This window comes from Caenorhabditis briggsae, assembly GCF_000004555.2.
Source record: "Caenorhabditis briggsae complete genome, chrX, whole genome shotgun sequence".
NCBI classification, from domain to species: Eukaryota; Metazoa; Nematoda; class Chromadorea; order Rhabditida; family Rhabditidae; genus Caenorhabditis; species Caenorhabditis briggsae.
The window spans coordinates 13,732,337-13,754,553 of record NC_013491.2 but is presented as its reverse complement, the minus strand read 5'-3'; the positions used below and the strand labels follow the sequence as shown (position 1 = coordinate 13,754,553).

At 38.6% G+C, this 22,217-nt stretch overlaps 4 protein-coding genes across 4 annotated transcripts in view; 2 read left to right on the top strand and 2 right to left on the bottom strand.

The window, feature by feature from the left end:
* Positions 1-8,489: 8,489 nt before the first annotated feature.
* Cbr-sdpn-1 lies at positions 8,490-11,330 on the top strand (the record flags this gene model as incomplete). The annotated part of the gene is made up of 9 exons (XM_002645113.1): positions 8,490-8,561; positions 8,653-8,877; positions 8,925-9,023; positions 9,194-9,304; positions 10,016-10,140; positions 10,352-10,483; positions 10,531-10,846; positions 10,905-11,231; positions 11,280-11,330. The coding sequence occupies 9 exons, from the start codon at positions 8,490-8,492 to the stop codon at positions 11,328-11,330; spliced, it is 1,458 nt and encodes a 485-aa protein (XP_002645159.1).
* Positions 11,331-11,698: 368 nt separating this feature from the next.
* CBG16864 lies at positions 11,699-13,630 on the bottom strand (the record flags this gene model as incomplete). The annotated part of the gene is made up of 4 exons (XM_002645112.1): positions 11,699-11,875; positions 11,925-12,387; positions 13,347-13,527; positions 13,576-13,630. The coding sequence occupies 4 exons, from the start codon at positions 13,628-13,630 to the stop codon at positions 11,699-11,701; spliced, it is 876 nt and encodes a 291-aa protein (XP_002645158.1).
* Positions 13,631-17,355: 3,725 nt separating this feature from the next.
* On the top strand, positions 17,356-17,887 carry Cbr-his-71 (the record flags this gene model as incomplete). Its single annotated transcript, XM_002645111.1, has 3 exons — positions 17,356-17,427; positions 17,475-17,628; positions 17,703-17,887. The coding sequence occupies 3 exons, from the start codon at positions 17,356-17,358 to the stop codon at positions 17,885-17,887; spliced, it is 411 nt and encodes a 136-aa protein (XP_002645157.1).
* A 695-nt stretch (positions 17,888-18,582) lies between these two features.
* The window catches only part of CBG16862, a gene marked incomplete at both ends in the record, with an annotated part of 18,904 nt that continues 15,269 nt past the window's right edge, over positions 18,583-22,217 (bottom strand). The window contains 2 exons of the mRNA XM_045240035.1: positions 18,583-18,621; positions 19,030-22,163. Coding sequence (XP_045096077.1) covers positions 18,583-18,621; positions 19,030-22,163 — 3,173 coding nt within the window. The remainder of the gene's footprint in view (positions 18,622-19,029; positions 22,164-22,217) is intronic.

The window sequence follows — 22,217 nt, the reverse complement described above, 5'->3', positions numbered from 1 at the left end:
TGGCAGGGGTTTATGGAGGTGGGTCCGGGACCTCCTTGTTTGGAGGAAGACGGATATTGACACCGGAAAACAGAGGACAAACGTTTTTGAGTGAGCAATAATGGGCTCCTTTTTTCTGAGTGTGTGGTGGAAGCAGATATGGGTAGAGGAAATGCACAAACAGAAGAATGTATAGGAAGTAAAAAAAACAACAAAAAATGAAGAAGAGCGTTTGAGAATCGGGGATTAGAAATCGCGTAAACTATAAATGTACGATTTCAGAGAAATGAAAAGATATTTTTTATAAACACTGTACATCCCAATGAGGGAATCAAATTTTACTATTCACAGTTTTAGATCGGTGGTTATACATTTTCCTGTCGGCCAGAACACACTTTAATTATTTCAAGTAGAAGAGTTTTTCACAAATAGGGTACTGAAGATGTAGCATCTATACTCTACAGGATTCATCAATCTGTTTTCACGATTTAGCACTAATTTTCAACTTTTTTGAAAGTTGCTAAAGGAAATCACTTTTTCAGACACCTCATTTTCTTAAAATTCAACTGAAAACAGCTACATTTTTTGGGCTGCACTATCAATATTTCTGAGGCATATTGACGTGCATTGAATCGGATCTGAAAGTATACGACTACAAAAGAAATCATTTTGTTCCAGAATCCACCCTCCTCTCTCTCTCTCTCTCTCTCTCTCTCTCTCTCTCTCTCTCTCTCTCCTTCTTGAAATCCATACATATCAATTTACAGCAAAGATTTTCACAAATGAGAGGAAAATTGAAGAAGGCAAGATGAAAAAAAATAGCAAGCAACTGCTTCGAATTTCATTTTGTTTCTTCGTTAAAAAAAGACGGAAAAGGAAAAAAAGAGCCGACTTAAGGCAAATTGAAAAACATAAGACTGCCTTGGGGCTGTTTGAAACAAAACACATGGGCGAGTAGATTATGGTAATTATGGGAGGCAAGAAAACTGGGAGAGCTAAAGATCATGGGTCAGTTTTTGGGTGAACTGTGGAATCTAAGATCTGAAATATCAGTTACAGTAATACCCTTTGAGAAATCTGTAAAAACTGCAAAAGGCAAACCATTTCTGAAAATTATCATCAACGTTATGATTTTTTTAAAGTCAATTTTAACCTATAGTACCGGGAAATGAGACATCAAAAAACGTATTTGTCAGTTGATTCTTGGCCATTCTGACCATTTTCAGGACATTGATTGAAAACTTTTGCATTCACAGAATTTTTTGAAAATCCCTAGTTTTCTTTTTTCCCATTTCTTTTTGCCCATTTCTGAAAGACACCCATCGGTGGCCAATTCTTGCACGAAAAACGTGAAAATGAAAGTGCTTTTTAGAAATCGACAAACATCTGAAAAACAACGATTTTTTGGGAATTTCTGCGAATACTATGTTTTCAGTTTACGTTTTTTTACGATCCAGAATGTTTTCAAAGTGATTTCATTTTTGACGGACTCCAGGCTTCTGAAAGTGGTCAAAATCGACTGAAAAGCACGTTTTTGTTCATCCTATTGACTGTATATGTGATTCCCAACATCCCTTTGCTTGCTTGTTGCAAATGTACAAATTCAAATCCGACAGTATTACTCTCAAGATGCTGTACACACGAATTTCGCCCCAAAAAACTATGGCGTCACACCATTACGATCGTTTAGCGTACAATTCCAGATTTTATTGCAACAAAAAAGGCGGGGAGGAGGAATTGAAGAAATGCGAAATTGAGTGGCGATGACTTTTGAACTAAAACATCGTTTTTCGGTCGTCCAAATTATATTTTGTAAAGTCTTTTAAACTGAAAATCAAGTGACGTTTTCTTCCGAAATTTTTGTTGTGTTCCTCTTTTCAGAATAACAGATGCGGTATTAGTTTTGGCCAGTGGTTTTTTCCACCAAACACTGTATGCTTTTGGAAAAAATATCATTCACAGGGCTTTTTTGTTTGCGATTAGGATTTTCAGAAAAGTATACAAAGAATTTCATTGAGTTAGCATCATTTGGTGAAAAAAACCGCATCATATATATTATAAAAATAAACCTTATTTACGGAATTGTATTTGAAGCCTGCTTCCTCGAAATGGAGTCCCCAGTGAAAATGAAACAGTAAGTTCAAATTTGATAAAAAAGTGAAAAAATAATTTTAGAATTTAATAGAACTTGCCCAAACCGTCACATTTCAGCTCAATTATCTCGGTTCCTGTAAAAGTTTTGAAAAATGTGTCAACAGATAAATTATTTGCCATAATTCACAAATATTTTATCAGTTGATAAATTTTTGATATCTTTTTCAAAAATCGAAATATTTGATATACTGCAAAGAATAGTGAAATTCTTCAAAATCTTTTTTCTCCGAAATTCGAAAACACCTAAACAATCCAATAGATGGAATGAACCTCCTAACTTTTTTCTTAGAGCCCATTTATATAATTTACTGTGTTAGATATGAAGAAGTTGTCAACTGAAAAAAATGTTTATACAATGTCTAAAATATTTAATCAGTCGATCTCTGTTTGACATCTTTTACAGAAACCGAGATAGCTCAAAGTTAACGTTTTGAGGACATTTCGTTAGAGTGTTTACACCTGTTTGTTAGTCATATTGGTTCAATGAACCAATAGACAACAGTGAAATCCTCCAATTTTTGAACTTTTGTTCTTCCAAACCTGTTGATCTCGGTGTTGAGCCAATAGAAGCCAAAACCAACGTGCTAATTCTAATCCGCTATAAAAACAATGTTGTCATGCATGCACGTTCCTCAACTTCTCCCGTTCACTTTTCTTCTCAAAACGTGGAAAGGGTGTTGCGTTCGTTTTTCGAAAAGAGAGCCTCCTCGTCATGCACCATCACATAAACGGCTCTTGAGCTTATATTTATACAGTCGTGTGCTCTTTCACTTCACTAGTACCGTTCTTTTAAATTCTGCGTCTCGTGTCCTTCGGGTCCATTCATCCATCAGCCCATCCTCATCATCATCAACCCCATGTTTTCGTTTTCCATAATTGCTTTCGCCGACTTGTGTCCTCGGTAACCGAAACAAAAAACGATGAGATGAGAAGTAAGAAAGAGGGGGAAAAGGAGAATAAGAAGTCATCGGCATCTGCCAAGTGGTAACAAAGTGAGGATCGGAATTTGATCCCGCATATTGCCAATGTCTAGTTTCGCTTTCTTCTTCTTCTCTTCTTGTTTTTTTTCTATCTTACCGTTCGCCCTCAAAATGCCATGTATCGTGTTTCGCTCTGTGAAGTGTCTGCGCTTCACAATTACACAACAACTGTCAAAAAAAGGCATTTGTCTTTCCACCTGGAAGCTCTTAGACACTTCGCTCACTTTGCTTCCGAAAACCATTGACTTTCACTTCCTTCTTTTTCATTTTTCCTCTTCATTGCTATCAAAAGGTGAATATATGAAGTGGTTGAATCATAAACATCTGCTTTTTAAGAATTGATCTTTGGAAACCTGTCTGCGGTTTTTTTTCGGCTCGTACTTTTTTACTCTAAATGCTATTACAGCACTCTCTGCTCTCACTCTTTTGATTTGCCGATGTTGTGTGTGTGCTTGTGTTTCTCGCCTAATCAGTTATTGACAGTTTACACTTCAAATGCCTTTTTGAATCACTTTTTTCTTCTCCTAAACACGAGGTTCTATTTTCTCACCTGCGTTCAACTAGTCTATTTTTCTCTAAAATCAATTAGCTGAATCATAATGATATGCTCTCCATGGTAAGTCCGATTTGAGTAAAGAATCAGTTTAAATAGTTATGCTATTTTTGCAAGTATTTATATAATGAAAGTTCCAAACAAAAACATCTGGCCTTTTTTGTATTGATGAGCTTCTATTGAGATACCGAGCATAACGCTATTGTATATAAACACTAGAAAAGCACTAAACCCGAAATCTGTGGGCCAGCTGCCAGGTTACTCCTCACAGTGTAGCTATTCATGTCTGCGTCTTGTGATCCCACCATCGCCACCCCTCTGTCTTACAAGAAATCGACATTTTCAAATACAAGCTGTTGTCTGTTTCGCATTTCACTTGATTTACGAGTTCCTTCCATTTCCTAGTACTCCTAGCTTTTGAAATTCCTTCCGAAATGCCAAATGAGTCACTTTCTGAAGATGTTACTGAGAAAGCCTTGAACAAATTAGGTAAACCAACAAAGTAAGGGGAAAATACACAAGTATCCCTCGGACACAGTCCACTTGTCGGTTTTCGTGTTTTTTTTTGTTTAGAAACTTTACCTAATTTAAAACGTTCTGGATGTAGTTTGTTTGGAAGCATTTTGATTTTTTCATAAATTGTTTTTTAACTTGCTAGAGGTATCTCCGTATTATTCTGGTTAATGAAAATCGGAAATGTCATGGGAAAACGCCGGTGGCCGTGACCGAAGATTTCACAACTAAAACTACCATAACCTAAAAACAATGTGCTTTTTCGTTTTCATTTTCTTATTTTTACTGCTTTTCATCGAGTTTCCTGTTATTTTTCTCCGGACAACTCGGGAAATTCAATTTTTGTTGGTGAAAAATTGACTGAAACGCATAAAAATCAAATGAATAAGTCCGGAAAACAAGAAGATTTTTAGGTTACGTTAGTTGTCGTTAGAGACCTTCAGCCACGGCCACCGGCGCTTCTTTCCCACAGTTCAGAATTTTTCGAAACGCACTAATAGCAAAATAATTCGAAAATTTTCTCTGAGATTGGAAAGGTTCATCTGAATTTCTATACTGTGCTTTTTCTAATAGCTATAGTATCTTCAACACGTTCATGATTTGCAAAGTTGTCATTTTCTCACATAAACCTAGATCTTCAGGCTCAAGGCGCAGGAATAAGGTGCCATTATATCAGGCCATTTACTGTAATTCTAGTATTCAAAAACCTTTTTAATTTTTTCGAGAGTTCTGTATTAGTTTCTCGTAATATATTGACTTTTTACTTTTATAAGCTCAGTTGTCAGTGATAAGTAAGTGTACTATCAGATGAAGGAATATTCATACAGTTTGCGCTCGTCATAAATTTAGCATCAATATGTTTCGCACGCTTGAATAACTAAATTTATGATGTCATAATCATTGTTTACATTGTCATCACCTGAATTCACATAATAATAATTTATATCACCTCCCTCCGGGACTTTCTTCTCCTCTTCTGGAAACCCCATGCGGCCTTGGAACCGGTTGATTTCATTCAAATCACTCGTTTCTAATAAAGCCTTCTGTCTCTCCCTTATTCTAGGAAATGAAACAGAATCCCAGACAACTTCTCCCCTTCCATCTGTCTAACTGTTAGTCTCACCCAATCGTTTCCAATCTTCTCACACCTTTTTACGATGTGTTCTTCCTTTTCTCTCTCATCAGAAGAATGTTGTGTACTGGCCGATTCGAGTGTATCTGTATATGTGTATGACCTATGCAAATTCTTTATCCGTTCACTGAATCTTTCCGTTTATTAATACAATGCGAACTGCTGCTGCACTTCTTCTCGAAAAGAAAAGTAACCCGATGAAGAAAACGTTCCTATTCTGAATACAACAACATTCTTCTTCTTCTCCGTATTCTTTTTCCGTCCTTTTCGAGAAACATACCACAGATGGGGTCGAACCATATCTAGGTCTTCATATCTGGAGGAAGGAAGAAGGTGTGGTTGAGTAAATTCCTCACCGCTTTTACTTGTTGCTTTCCATGTTTTGATGATTGCGTCTTGTGGTGGTGTTTGGCATTCATTAGTGACTTGCCATACTTGTTATTCCACAGTTGGCTAAAGTCCTGGTTAGCAAGGATAGTTATTTTGAATTTGTTTTTCTGTTTTTTTTTTGGGTCTGACTAATTTGGTAACCATTAAAGATGAAACTTTTTTTAGTTCGTTTGTCTGAGCGGATTTTTTTGTTTTGAATTTTTATTATGCTGGTGCGCAAAAATTGGAGCCGTGGAAAAAATTCTCGTGGCCACTGCTACGGTATACTACCGTACTCAGCAAGCATTTTTAGTTTTCATGTTTTCCCGCTCTCTTCAAAAATTTTGGAGGGTCTGAAACCGACCTAGATTGAAAACTTTGTATTTGCAGAATGTTTTGAAAGTTCCTAGTTATTTAGCTAATTGCCAATTCTTAAAAGACACCTTATTTTCCTGTTCATATACTGGAAACAGGAAAAACCAGGTTTTTTTTTAGAAATCCGTAAAAAGCTGAAAAATTAGGAACTTTCAAAAAATTCAGAAAATGCAAAATTTTCAATAGGTCTGTTTATAACTTCCAAAACTTTCAAAGTGATCGGACATTTGACAGCCGGGCTCTAAACTTCTGCGAATGACCAAAGTCAAAACGCGTTTTTAATATATTTATTGCCGGTATTCTAGACAACTTTTACTTTTCGGGTTTCCAACACAAAATGTCTCAAAAGGCAATTGAGAAAAAATACGGAAAATTTTAGGTTGTGGTGGTTTTGGCCACACCCACAAGCTTTTCCCTCCCACATCTCCAATGTTTTAATGCTAGAATAATACCGTATTTGCACTTTTCATAGGTATTTTCCCAAACAAATGCCGTGCTCCTGTTTCTCGTTTCATTTTTCCTTGAGCTCATCGTGTAATCCTTCTCTACCGATAATTCGGTGCCTATTCCGATCACATACACCGGTGAAAGAACGTATTTTGCTTGTAAGCCGCCACCGCCTTCTCCCATTCGCTTTCGTGCTCCGGCTCAGGAAGATTGACTCGAAATTCTCTTTCTCTTTTTCTCATCCTCAATCTCCCGTTTTTCCCGACGTGTTTCTGGTTGTCTATTGTTTTTAAAACTGTATGCCTCGTCTTCAATGTCCTTGCAAACAAATCATGTTTACAAGCTGCTCGTGGCTCCGCCGCCAGTGGCCGCGCGCGCTCGTTCGCGTTGCCGGGGCGCTTGTCGTTTTGCTCGAATGAACTTTTCTTCTCCTTTTTCTCTTGCCGTTTCTTACCTCTGGATCGTCCCTGTTCGTTTGTTCAACTCATTGTCATCTTTATTTCCTTTTCTGTTTTTGGAAGCTCGTTTCGCGCAAAAAAGTGCTCGTTCCGCTACAATAAACAACACAGAGAGAGAGAAACGGGGTGGTCAGCGAGAAGATTGAACAATTAACACAATGTGAAAACGACAAACTCACTATGAAAACGGCTCGTCTTGTTTTTCATTTCTTTCTGTTTTTTAAATTTGCATCAGGTGTTCAATTTCAGATGTTTCTTTTGCGTTCACAAGTTTTTCTAGTTGACATCATTTTAGACTATTTCTAGAAATAGTAATAAAATTTATAATTGTAGCGTTCCAGTCGTTTTTATTCATTCTCTACAGATCATCCTCGGCATTTGTACAATTGTAAAACGTTATGAGCACCTGGTGAAAACCTGCAATTCATCTTTAATCCAGTAATAACTCAGTTTGGTTTCATTCTACTTTTTCAGCATAAAAAAGCGTTCCGTAATAAGTGCGTTCCATCTTTTACATCTTTTTACAACATTCAACATTTATAAATTCCTGTCAGTGTCCCTCACAGATCCCCTATTCAATTACTCCCGTTTTTCACCAAAAAACTTTGGTTCATGGTCACATTTCAATCGAACAAAGGACCACATGGTTTGTTTGCCGACGATTCTTCTCCGTTTACTCACTTATCGTTTGACCGTTTTTGGTAACCCAATATCTTCAAAACGTTCTAATTTTGTAAAAAACGAAACTCGAGGTAATTCTTTGACTCATGCTCATGGAGAAGCGACGACGCGACCAGCCGGTGGCTCTAAAATCAGGTCATCTAGTGGCGGTTTAGTGTTTGCATAAGTGCGCCCTCCGGAGGAGACGATTAGGCTGTACTGTTCCCTCCATATTCCAACTTTTTTTGCTCTGAACATTTTCAATTCTTATTCCGATCACATACACCGGTGAAAGAACGTCTTTTGCTTGTATGCTCTCTGAACATTTCGAAAACTTCGATAAATTTGTGGTGTCTTTTATAACTTTTTCTCGATTTTGCGGTCTCAGTCTATTAGCTTAATTTTTTATATTTTACGATTCACCATAACTACGAGCTCCCTTCATTTCATTCATTCCGTTTCAGGCTCATCGAACATGTGAATATTCTATTTTCAATTCAGATTCATTCAGAGAATGTTTACGTGAATAGGGAAGCATTCTTAATTAGTTGGGATTATCCCCCATACACACCTGGAAAGCTCATTTCGTAATTCTATGCACTCATTCTAATGAACTACCACATTCAGAGAGACTTACAAAATCTGTGACACTAGACCAACATAGAAATGAATCAAGTTTTTAAACAAGAGGCGTGTTGGTTTGATAAATGCAAAATAACATTGTTTCTTATCATTGTCATTTTCTCCTTCCCTCTTGTGCACTTCACATTCCATACAGCTCATCCACACGTACTTTTCCAATCGTTAAATTTCAAACAAAAAATTTTTCACTTTTCTGCCTCACACCTCCACTAAATTTATTTTTCAGCATGGCAGCCGACGTTTTGGCACCCGGATTCTGGGAAGTTGGCAGCTACAAGCACAATGTCAAGCGATTCAAGGTATTTCCGCGTTTGCCACTTCCGATATCATTGTTGCATCCTTGAAATTTTAAACAAACACGAATTTTTTCCATTGTTCTCATTTTTTCAGGATGGTGTTGAGCAACTCGACGACTATTGCAAGATGAGCCGTGAGAGAGCTGAAATCGAGGCAAAGTACAGTAAAATGCTTTCACAACATGCTGAGAAATGGAGAGCTCAGGTTGATCGTACTGTATCTGCCGGATCTGTGAAGACTGTCTGGCACGAGCTTATTGGAGAATCGGCAGCGCTCGCAAGAGTTCATAACAATCTGAAAGAAAATTTGATCGATGACGTAAGCAGTGACATCATAAAGTGCAAGACATGCTCTGAATTTTTCAGATTGTAAAACAAACTTCCAACTATCGCAAAGAAAGTCTTCACACTTCAGTGTTCAAGGGACCAAAGGAAATTCGGGAAATCGAGGATCATTTTGAGAAGGTGCGTACTGATATAAATTCATAATTTTAATATAGAGAGTCAATCGACCTTTTGTTTGCCCATAGAACCCATCTCTTTTTCATTGTCTCTTTCGTGCGCATAGTATTGATATTACCGATTAAAGTTCAAGTATGAAAGTGTACTAATGCGTGAAAATTGAATCGTTTCAGGCGCAAAAGCCATGGAAGAAGTTGGTTGATAAGTTGGAGGATAAACGCAGCAAGTATTATAATGTGTGCCGTCAGGAAAAGTCGGCGGCCGTGAACATGCAGAACAGTCAGGTAAGGGTGACAGGGGTTGGTGGAAATTTATATACAGTAACGGTCAATCAGATTCAAAACTGCATTAACAGAATTGTTCGAAAATTTGTAGTTTTTTTGCCGTTTTCTAAATGGCACCCCCTATTGGCTCGCTTTTGTTCTGAAAACGTGAAAAAACAGGTGTCTTTCAGATTTCTTCAAATAACTGCAGAACTAGGAATTTTTGAATGGCAAGTTTTCAACCTAGGTTTTTTTTAAATTTTTCAAAAATTCCAAATTGATCGAAAACTAGGCAGCCGAGCTACAAACTTCTGAAAAAGGTTGAAATATCTGAGAATGAACTGAATTTTTTTAATATCTTATTGACCGGTACTGTAGATCGAGATGGAACACTGAGAATCGTACTTAAGAAATATCTGCCTGGACGGATAACTATGAAAAATGTTGTCTTGCACGTTTTGCGTGATTCAGCTGATTTTTTACTTGAAATCAAATTTTAAAATTTTTGTGCCAAATTCTATCATTGAAATTTCGAAATAAGCGATTTCGTAAATTGTCCATCATTATCAGAGCAGCATATTTCGATTCGAAAATTGAAAAAAAAATGTGTAAAAAACCAGGAAACTGTCCCCTAAATTCATAGTTACTGTTCCATCTTTTTTTTCGTTCTATGTGTCCTTCCGTTGCTTTCTAGTCAACCCATATCACCCCACTAATTACGTGAACTTTCAGACAGACACATCTGTGTCGCAAGACGCTGCCATCAAGTTCCGAGAACGTCATGAGAAATTGAAGGAGGAAGTGCAGAAAACAAAAACCGACTATCAGAAGACGTTGACGAACCTCAACGAGTATAAGTGAGTGGGGACGAATGATAAGAGAACACAGAGAAGACGTTATGTGTTATGACCTCGGAATGTTCTCGATGAAAAAAACAAAATCGGGTGTGCCTTCGGTTCTACGCACTCTGCAAGAACCCAAACAAAATCGAGACCGAGATCGAGAATTCAAAGTTCTCTGTCTTCTGTCAATGATGTTTGATAGATGAAGATAACAAGAAATTTCCAGAAATGTCTACATGGAAGCAATGGCACATGTGTTCAAAATGTGTCAGGACAAGGAAATGGATAGATCTCAATTCTTGATTGGCGTGGTTCAAAAGACACAGAAACATTACGCAGATTTGATCAGAACTAGCCAGTAAGTAGAAGTTTCAAAAGTCCAGTTCAACGAAATTGGTGTTTCAGAATGTCCGGGTTGCACCAACAACTCGAGCAATCTATCAGATCAGCTGATACAGAAGCTATTAAAAGAGACTTGGCTCAATGGTCCAGAGTAAACGGAGTAGATGCCAACTCTGACTGGCCAAACTTTGTGGAATACTCTCCAGAAATTCGCAATATTACTGCTCGAGGATCAACTAAGGAAGCTGCAGGAGGTGTTATTCTTACAAGGCAAATCAATAGAAGTGAAGATATTCCGTCTACTCACTCGAATACACTTCCATCAGTTGCAGTCAACACTGCTTCAAATCATGATGATGTTGGAAAGAGTAGCCCAAAGGTAATTTAGTGATTAAATAGTAAAATTTTTTAAGTAAACGATGAAGTTTTTGTTTCAGAGCAGCAGCGACTCTGACACCAGCACTTTTGATAGTCGGAAGCATAACTCTGCTACCAACAAGTACAAGAATCAACCACACCCAGCTATTCATCCTCCATCTTGGCATCCATCTGAAGGTCCCGACTCTCCTTCACTCTCCACGGAAACTCCAGATTCTGCGAAATATGGAGATTTTGAGGAGTTCACAACCAGCAAGCCAGCTGTGGTTCTCTATGACTACGCTCCAGCGGAAGGAGATGAGATTGGGCTCAGAAAGGGTGAGACGATAGAGGTGCTCACCGAGCCAGACTCTTTGGGATGGTGCACAGGACGAGTGAATGGAACTGTGAGTTTTTGAAAGTTTCTAAGTTAATATTATTGAAAAAAATTCCAGATTGGTCTATTCCCAGCAAGTTATGTGCAATGTCAAGGCGAGAAAGCTTAAAAATTCGTGTTTAATTCTAATTTATTATATCGGGAACACCAGATTCCAACTCTCAATAAAACCAAAATCATTCGGTGTTTTTCAACGTCATTCGCCCATTCATTCTTTTCTTTCTTCTTCTTCTTCTTCTTTGAAACCATCTTTTAAATTTTTCTGTCTTTTATTTTTCTTACTTAACTTTCCTTTTTTTTTTTATTCCATCACTACTTCTTTTTGCAAACTGTCCATACGCCTTCAACCAACTCTACTTTGTATTTGTTTTATTCGAATGAAAATTAAAGTTACACTTCAAAAGATTAAGAGTAGCAACAAAATACATATCTACAGTAAAATGTGTGCAAAAATTGATAAAAGTGGAGTTTTAGAAGTTATATCCTGGTTTCATAGAAAGCGTTAACCAAATGACCGACATGATCCAAAAGGATATCAGCTCGATGAAGATGGTCTTTACATCCGATGCCTGACAAGACTCCTACTGCTGCTCCGAGCTCCGCATTGTGAGCCATTTCCATGTCGACACGAGTGTCACCGACCATGATGGATTTCTAGAATCTGATGATTTTAGAATCAAAATTCTCCACTGTTCGAGCCTACCGATGGTTCTACATTCAGGTACTGGCAGATCTTCAAGGCATTGTGTGGAGACGGTTTTGGTACGGTATTCTTGTCGTCTCCACAAACAACCATATCAACCATATGATCAACATTCATACGTTTCAGAGCCAGAAGAGAACTTTCCCTATTATCTGCGGTACATACAGCAATTTTGGTGCCATGTTGTTTCAGTCTAGTGAAGAGAGCCACGGTATCAGAGAGCTCTTTAACCAGCTCATTTGCAATAATCTGGTCGTTTGATGTAGCCAACGAGCTAATGGCAAGCTCTCTAGCTTCGAATGATTTGATCCCGTTGTCCATGAGAATGGTAGAGATCTCGTGAGCAATTTGGCTAGTAGTTCCTTCAGCAAGTAGTCCTGGCTTCACTTTATTCTCCACCAAACACAGTCCAAGAGCTTGGGCAATTTTTGGGAAGACAGCCAGACCAGTTGAGTTTTCGATGCTAAACAATTTTTTTGTGTTTTTGTGATATATCGTTCTTTGGCAAAACCAATCACAAAGTTTATCACAGACTATTCACGTGATTCTAATATTATCTTTCGAATCTTATACTATTTCACACTATAAAATGACCTAGAGAACCTACAATTCATGACCATCACAAGATTGTTTGACTTGGGGGAATACCTAGAGATAACGTTAGATGTCGTGGACACATTTTCCCCAGGTTCTCTTCTTTCTCCCCCACTCACCTTTAAAGATCATAATGTCAATGACGTTTGACGATCATTGATGATTCCGAGATAACAAAAGTCGCCTAGCAGAATCGTAGTTATTTCAATGAAATCTATGCAATAAGGAACATGTTACGGTAAACACGTGGCACCAGATAGGGAGGAGGATATGATAATGATAAGAAGAACAAAGCCTAAAGCCAAAAAACACATGTGACGATGACATTCTTCTAAAGATTCTACGACATCTGTGACAGTAAACATCTACTTCCTAGAGTCTTTGATCTTGGTATCTATATACGGAAGAAGAATGAAGTTCCTGACTATGATGATAAGGGAGGACAATGTTCAAACTAGAAATTTACGAGAATCTACAATATTTTGTGATGTGGAATTTTGGCTTCAGTTAGTGCAGAAACAAGTTTTTTCAGAGAACCTTTGAACGCTGTCCCGAGAAATTGATCACATTTTTCTTTTTCAAAAATGACCATTTCTAGGAATTCGATAAACCAGATTAACGAACTCTATCAGTCTGCAAAAAGGGATAGGTTCTCATAGAAGAATTGATAACGAGAACGAAAACAGTCTAATAAATAAAAACAACCAATCTCATACAAAAACTACGCTTCAGAAGTCTAGAAAAAACTTTTTTTTATTCTGAAAGCCTAATTCTGTTTTAATCTGTATATTAAATTACTAGTGATTACAGTAACTGTCTAAAAATTACCTTTGAGCTGCATGATGGATCCATGGAATCCACATGGTGTGGAAACATAGGAGAGTACCGTCCTTGTCGAAAATCACCAGAGATGGAGATTCGTGGTCCGACCCAACAGAGGCTAATTCCCTCGTCTTACGGTAGCTTGTGGACACTGCGTTGGACAATCTCAGTTGCGTTTGAGCTTTGGCTAAAACTTAATTTCGATTTTAAAAAAATTATATTTCCATTTACCCACCATTCTTAGCAACCAAGGCAGATGCAATTTGAGCTCCAGATTTGATGGCAAACATCCCTGAAAAACAGAAGATGAAAAATATTTAGAGACTTCAAGCTTGTGAAGAATCAAAGAAATATAGAATATTGTTACACTTTCTACAGTAAACAAAAAGTAAACAAACAGTCGCTGTTGAGGGTCTGTTTTAAAGCAGGGCCATCTTGTCTCTTATTCCTCCTGGGACCCCGCCCCCAGACCGGTATAACAGTTTCCTCTCTCCTCTCCAATTTCTCTACGTCTCCATTTCAACGACACAATCACACGTCTGTTTCTTCTCGACCCATTCTTTTTCTTCTTCTTCAACAAATTTCTCCGCTACTATCATATCATTTAGAAAAGTGGAGAAAAGGGGAAAGGTTAGCCGCGTACAAAAAGTAACACAGCGAACTGATTAACAGTTTTGGGTGATCAAAAGGATATCAGCGGAATGAGAGATGGAAAAAAGGGAGGAAGTTGTCATAGAGACTACGGTAAACTGAGATACTGTTTTTTCTCCATTTGAAAGTAAAAAAAAATAAACTGGTTTTTTAATAAATCTATAAAATCAAAGAAGTATTGGCAAAACGAAAAGGATTGATGTGGAAAGAGAGAAAGAGAGAGAAAGTTCCTGAATGACGGAATGAGTGAAACCGACAGATCAGAAAAACATCAGTTTCGTGAAAGACAGTATTCCATGGTCATGGAACAAACGGGCAGTAGGTTCGTGAATTTAAACGAAAAGAGATTACGGTAAATATGAAATTTCTAGAGTTCATGGAAACTTGAAATTTAAAAACAAAGGCATCCAACTGTTGATTATTGCTTGAATTTTTTAGCAAATGTTGGCGGTCTCGAAAACAATGGGCAACTTTAAAATTTTTCGGGGATAGTTGAGACAGATGAAATTACAGTATAAAGTTTCTATTGAAAATTGGAGATGCTTCAATTGTTGCAATTTGACCAATTTTTAGGGTTTGGGAATTTTCCACTGTTGTATTTGGGTTCGCTAAAATTTTTTGAGAGACGAGGGTGTGCTGAAGGAAATTTTTCGAAAATTTCGGAAGCTTGGAATATTTAAAAAAATTCAAGTTTTAAATATGCTGAAATTCTCAATATTCGGATATTTCAAAATTCTCCGTTTTCCAATTTTAGAATCAAAGGATTTTTTTAGCCTTCATCAAAGTTTTGGGATTCCAGAAAATATCCAATTTTTTTAAAATTTCAGAATTTGCAGTAAGAATATTTCAGATTTGTGAAAATGGTAAAAATAAATTTAATGACTTTTGAAAATAAGTACTATTTAGTTTTGATTTAAAGCTTCAGAAATCCGGAATTCCGTCATTTTAGGAGCCTTGAATCCGACAAAGCTGAATCGATACAATAAGATTTCGAAGTTCATAGCAAAAAATAGAATTGAAAAGGAAAATTGGGGATCCACTTGTCTAGGATGCCCAATTTAATACAATTATATTTTTAGGTATGCCGAGGGAAAGTTCCTTTTCAGCCGGAATTATTGTTTTCTATGAAACACTTTTCATTTTATCTGTTCTTATCCCGGTGGTCGTTTCACGAAAACGTCAGACTTACGCAATATCTGGCTTATGAGAAACATAGTTATGCCAGATCATCAATGTTTTCTTCGAACTTGCAAAAAGCCCAAAACATATAGAAATTAATGGATCAAACAAGAAAAATCAGAAATCTCTGCTTACCTTCATTTCTATCCAGAACTACTTCATTTTATACAAAGTTCCATACACTTTAACTTCTCATTTCCCATTTTCCTAGATGTAATCCAGTCTGTCAGCGAAATATTCTGATACGTAGTTGTGTGAGACCATTCACGACTGATATGGTCGAATTTGTTTTTGCTGAAGAAGACGAATGGCATCATGTTGCTGGCGCATTCACTAAACCATCTCAAGACACAAAGAACTTTGTTCGATGTTAAGGGGTCAGTTAGCTGAAGAGTCACAATTGATATATAGAGAAACTGTGACAATTTGACGTCTTCTGTCTTGACATTTTTCGTGATCATTTTCGGGAAATACTCCAGTCAGCTAGCCAAATATTCTGAGTCATGTTCGAAGAATTGAGATGATATGATATGAAGGGGGAAGAGACAATTTTGGTAAAAAGCATATTATCTTTAAAATTCGGCAAACATGATATCCAAGCAAGCCACAACACACAACAACATTTCATTGTAAAGCGGAACATCTGGCCCTAGAACAAAAAATAACCACAGCTCTTACATTTTTAACGACTGTTCGGAAAAAAAATCTTGAGAGTTTCGGACCCGAGAGGCACATGTGTAGAATACAAAGGTCGATTATATCCAATATTGTTGGTCTGGTTTTGAGTTTAATTTTCAGATGAAATGGACATCAAAAGTTTAAGTTTTTCCATGGTCATTTCTTCATTTAGGGACCTTTCTTGGAAACCACCTCTACCTTTCTAACAGTGAACAACATTACTTTTAAAAAAATAAGAAATTCGCGAATCCAATACAGTACCGATCAATAAGATATACAAAAACGCATTTTTCTGGTGATTTTTGGCCATTTTGACCATTTTCAGAAGTATATAGCTCAGCTGTCAAGTTTTCGATGATTTAAAACTTTTTTTTGGGGGGGGGGGGGAATGTGAAACAGCCCTATATTGAAAATTTTGAAGTTACAGAATTTTTCGAAAATTTCTATTCAAATTTCAGCTTATTGCCGATTTTTCAAAAACACCGGGGTTTTCACGTTTTCAGTACAAAAACGGGCTGATGAGAAGTGTCTTCAGAAATCGGCAAATATTTGAAAAATTCTGTGAACGCAAAGTTTTCAATCTAGGTCAAAAATCGGCCTAAAATCAACAAAAAATACGTTTTTAATATCTGATGGACCGGTACTGTACATCTTTGTGTTTTTTTGCCCTTCCTTCAGCTTTAATTCAATGTCATATCCATATCTTCAACTTTTTATTGTCAAACACATGTAGTTTTTGTGTCATCGATACCTTCTCGTGTGTGTTCTCTTTCACTATCTCACTATTTTTTTTGTTGCCCAGTTCTTTATACTAGGACTACCAATGTTGTCTCAACGCTCTTTCTTTCTAACACTCAACCGCTCAATCGCCGTCTCTCAACCAACACCACACTCATATTTCGGCCTTTTCCCCGCTGTCCTCACTCTCTTCTTCTCACTTCTCTTTCATTTAATCGATCCGAAAGCTTTATTTCTTTTCTCTCGAACAATTACTTCTTGTAGAAATCAACGTTTCTCTTAGGTTTTATCATGTTTCAGCTTTCAACACAATTATTTCTTAATTTAAATATTCCATATCTTCCAGTTTTCTTATTTTCTCTCTTCTTCATTTGTGTGTAGTTCGGAATCCATGAACAAATTGTATAGTCACGTCTGCTCTCAGTTACTCCAAAATAAATATCACATGAATAGATTAGTTTTTCTCTTCTTTCTCTCACGTCTACTCAGCAACACGCACTATATCACCTGCTCATGTGCCTTGTCTCTTAACAACCAGGCCTCTATAAGGCTAACATTTTTTGTCTAAGCCTCCAGTCACAAGATTTCTTCCACTTTTCATATGATGCGGTGCGTGCCGCGTCGCGGTCGTGCCGAGTCGTATATTATATGCGCCGCCCATGCATTTTCGCTCATTCTTCGACTTGCTTCTCAATCTAATATATCCTTGAAACGTCTTTCTTACTGTTTCAAGAAATGTTGTGTTACTTTCAGGTGAACCACTGCTGCAATGGCTCGTACCAAGCAAACCGCTCGTAAATCCACCGGAGGAAAGGCTCCACGTAAGCAACTTGCTACCAAGGTAACAACAACAAAAACAAGAAGGAATCAATAAAATTCATCTTACAGGCTGCTCGCAAGTCGGCTCCAACCACTGGAGGAGTCAAGAAGCCACATCGCTACCGTCCGGGAACTGTCGCTCTTCGTGAGATTCGTCGCTACCAGAAGTCGACCGAGCTTCTCATCCGCAAGCTCCCATTCCAGCGTCTCGTTCGCGAGATTGGTGAGTATCTAGGCATCCGTCACTAATATGAGGATCGATGATTATAGTCCATTCCTAAATTTCTGAAATTTCAGCCCAAGACTTCAAGACCGATCTCCGCTTCCAATCGGCCGCTGTCGGAGCTCTCCAAGAGGCATCTGAGGCTTATCTCGTCGGACTCTTCGAAGACACCAACTTGTGCGCCATCCACGCCAAGCGCGTTACCATCATGCCAAAGGACATCCAATTGGCTCGTCGCATCCGTGGAGAACGTGCCTAAGCTGCTCCAGCCGACTCCATCCATCATTAATGATAATGCATCTCTGAATATACCTAATACTTTATAATCCCCACCCCCATAATCTCACCAATTTTTTTTGTGATCCTTTCTTGTGTATTTAAAAACTGATATTTGAAATAAAATAAAGGTGAGACTGTTCGAATTAGATTTTCGTAAGCTTCCGAGCTCAATTCCTTAAATTGTGGTGATGTTCGCTTTTCAGACTGTTCAAAATGCTGGTGAACGTACCGATCAAATACGTCTTCCGAAATGTAATCATATTCAGCAAAAAATGGTTTAAAAATGTAATTGAAGCTATTTTTTGGCATTTTCTGATGTTTCAGGAGTTTTGAAGGAGCAAAGTTCGTACATTCATAGTCGGAAATCTATGAAAAGAGGGAATATTCGCTCGAGAAAATCTTGAAAAACCAATAAATTGATAACAGTACATTTGGTAAATTATGACGACTCTGCGAAATATTTCCTAAAAACCTTTTAAGTTTCATTTTTAATTTCAAAAATCTCATATTTACAATCCAGGTCTTACTTATTGCATATTTTTTGCTCTCGTCAGCTAAAACAGCAACGCGCGCCGAATCAGGGGCGGAGCAAAGCCGGCGCAAAACTGCCGCGCAGAAAAAGACAGAGAAAAGTCGTGCCTCGACAAAGAAAGAGGCGGACAGAAAAACAAGCATTTATTTCTGCCAGAAATCGTGTATTTGTACTGAAAATCGCTGTAAAACACTGTTTGTATAATATTATTATAATATAATAATATTATCGATAGGGAAAAATCATTTTTTTAGATTGTGTTCCAGATCGAAAATGTGTGCGGAATCGATCATTGGAAGTCGAGATTTTCGTTCAAAACAGCCGTTGGCGTTGTGCAGCAGCATAACAGTTTTTGTTGCACATGTAACTTACATTCGCAGACAAACTTGATTTTCTTGAATGTATAACCCGTAAATTCCTGTTTTACGTTAATTTTGTCATCGATAGAGCGTTGATAAGAAGTTTTTATGTATCCAACAGCGATTTTTGCAGATTCGGAATAGCTTTCCCTCCCGGATGGTTTAAGGAACATTCTTGTAAATTTTCCAAATTAGACGGGGGCAGTTGTAAACAAATCCAATTTGACGCACTGTTCCAGACAATTCTTGGGCTAATTTATGACCAAAATGGATGATATTGGAACGTGCAAGTTCCAGAATTACGTCGGCGAGTCTTCCTTCTGTTATAGCTCGTTGAAACATCGCTCCAGCCGATTTCTGAGCCAATTTCTGACCAAAATGGATAATCTTTGAACGGGGAAGCTTGGGAATTACGTCGGCGATTCTTCCTTCTGTTAGAGCCTGTTGACACATTGTTCCAGCGATTTCTGAGCCAATTTCTGACCAAAATGGATAATATTGGAACGTGCAAGTTCCAGAATTACGTCGGCGAGTCTTCCTTCTGTTATAGCTCGTTGAAACATCGCTCCAGCCGATTTCTGAGCCAATTTCTGACCAAAATGGATAATCTTTGAACGGGGAAGCTTGGGAATTACGTCGGCGATTCTTCCTTCTGTTAGAGCCTGTTGACACATTGTTCCAGCCGATTTCTGAGCCAATTTCTGACCAAAATGGATAATATTGGAACGTGCAAGTTCCACAATTACGTCGGCGAGTCTTCCTTCTGTTATAGCTCGTTGAAACATCGCTCCAGCCGATTTCTGAGCCAATTTCTGACCAAAATGGATAATCTTTGAACGGGGAAGCTTGGGAACTACGTCGGCGATTCCTCCTTCTGTTAGAGCCTGTTGACACATTGTTCCAGCCGATTTCTGAGCCAATTTCTGACCAAAATGGATGATATTGGAACGTGCAAGTTCCAGAATTACGTCGGCGAGTCTTCCTTCTGTTACACCCAGTTGAAACATTGCTCCAGCCGATTTCTGAGCCAATTTCTGACCAAAATGGATAATCTTTGAACGGGGAAGCTTGGGAATTACGTCGGCGATTCTTCCTTCTGTTAGAGCCTGTTGACACATTGTTCCAGCCGATTTCTGAGCCAATTTCTGACCAAAATGGATAATATTGGAACGTGCAAGTTCCAGAATTACGTCGGCGAGTCTTCCTTCTGTTATAGCTCGTTGAAACATCGCTCCAGCCGATTTCTGAGCCAATTTCTGACCAAAATGGATAATCTTTGAACGGGGAAGCTTGGGAATTACGTCGGCGATTCTTCCTTCTGTTAGAGCCTGTTGACACATTGTTCCAGCCGATTTCTGAGCCAATTTCTGACCAAAATGGATAATATTGGAACGTGCAAGTTCCAGAATTACGTCGGCGAGTCTTCCTTCTGTTATAGCTCGTTGAAACATCGCTCCAGCCGATTTCTGAGCCAATTTCTGACCAAAATGGATAATATTGGAACGTGCAAGTTCCAGAATTACGTCGGCGAGTCTTCCTTCTGTTATAGCTCGTTGAAACATCGCTCCAGCCGATTTCTGAGCCAATTTCTGACCAAAATGGATAATCTTTGAACGGGGAAGCTTGGGAACTACGTCGGCGATTCCTCCTTCTGTTAGAGCCTGTTGACACATTGTTCCAGCCGATTTCTGAGCCAATTTCTGACCAAAATGGATAATATTGGAACGTGCAAGTTCCAGAATTACGGCGGCGAGTCTTCATTCTGTAACACCCAGTTGAAACATCGCTCCAGCCGATTTCTGAGCCAATTTCTGACCAAAATGGATAATCTTTGAACGGGGAAGCTTGGGAATTACGTCGGCGATTCTTCCTTCTGTTAGAGCCTGTTGACACATTGCTCCAGCCGATTTCTGAGCCAATTTCTGACCAAAATGGATAATATTGGAACGAGCAAGTTCCAGAATTACGTCGGCGAATCTTCCTTCTGTTACACCCAGTTGAAACATTGCTCCAGCCGATTTCTGAGCCAATTTCTGACCAAAATGGATAATCTTTGAACGGGGAAGCTTGGGAATTACGTCGGCGATTCTTCCTTCTGTTAGAGCCTGTTGACACATTGCTCCAGCCGATTTCTGAGCCAATTTCTGACCAAAATGGATAATCTTTGAACGGGGAAGCTTGGGAACTACGTCGGCGAGTCTTCCTTCTGTTAGAGCCTGTTGACACATTGTTCCAGCCGATTTCTGAGCCAATTTCTGACCAAAATGGATAATATTGGAACGTGCAAGTTCCAGAATTACGTCGGCGAGTCTTCCTTCTGTTAGAGCCTGTTGACACATTGTTCCAGCCGATTTCTGAGCCAATTTCTGACCAAAATGGCAAATATTGGAACGTGCAAGTTCCAGAATTACGTCGGCGAGTCTTCATTCTGTTATAGCTCGTTGAAACATCGCTCCAGCCGATTTCTGAGCCAAATATCTGACCAAAATGGATAATCTTTGAACGGCAAGCTTGGGAACTACGTCGGCGAGTCTTCCTTCTGTTAGAGCCTGTTGACACATTGTTCCAGCCGATTTCTGAGCCAATTTCTGACCAAAATGGATAATATTGGAACGTGCAAGTTCCAGAATTACGTCGGCGAGTCTTCCTTCTGTTACACCCAGTTGAAACATTGCTCCAGCCGATTTCTGAGCCAATTTCTGACCAAAATGGATAATCTTTGAACGGGGAAGCTTGGGAATTACGTCGGCGAGTCTTCCTTCTGTTAGAGCCTGTTGACACATTGTTCCAGCCGATTTCTGAGCCAATTTCTGACCAAAATGGATAATATTGGAACGTGCAAGTTCCAGAATTACGTCGGCGAATCTTCCTTCTGTTAAAGCCCGTTGAAACATTGTTCCAGCCGATTTCTGAGCCAATTTCTGACCAAAATGGCAAATATTGGAACGTGCAAGTTCCAAAACTATGTTGGCGAGTCTTCCTTCTGTTATACCCAGTTGACACATTGCTCCAGCCGATTTCTGAGCCAATTTCTGACCAAAATGGATAATCTTTGAACGGGGAAGCTTGGGAATTACGTCGGCGAGTCTTCCTTCTGTTAGAGCCTGTTGACACATTGTTCCAGCCGATTTCTGAGCCAATTTCTGACCAAAATGGATAATATTGGAACGTGCAAGTTCCAGAATTACGTCGGCGAGTCTTCCTTCTGTTAGAGCCTGTTGAAACATTGTTCCAGCCGATTTCTGAGCCAATTTCTGACCAAAATGGCAAATATTGGAACGTGCAAGTTCCAAAACTATGTTGGCGAGTCTTCCTTCTGTTATACCCAGTTGACACATTGCTCCAGCCGATTTCTGAGCCAATTTCTGACCAAAATGGATAATCTTTGAACGGGGAAGCTTGGGAATTACGTCGGCGAG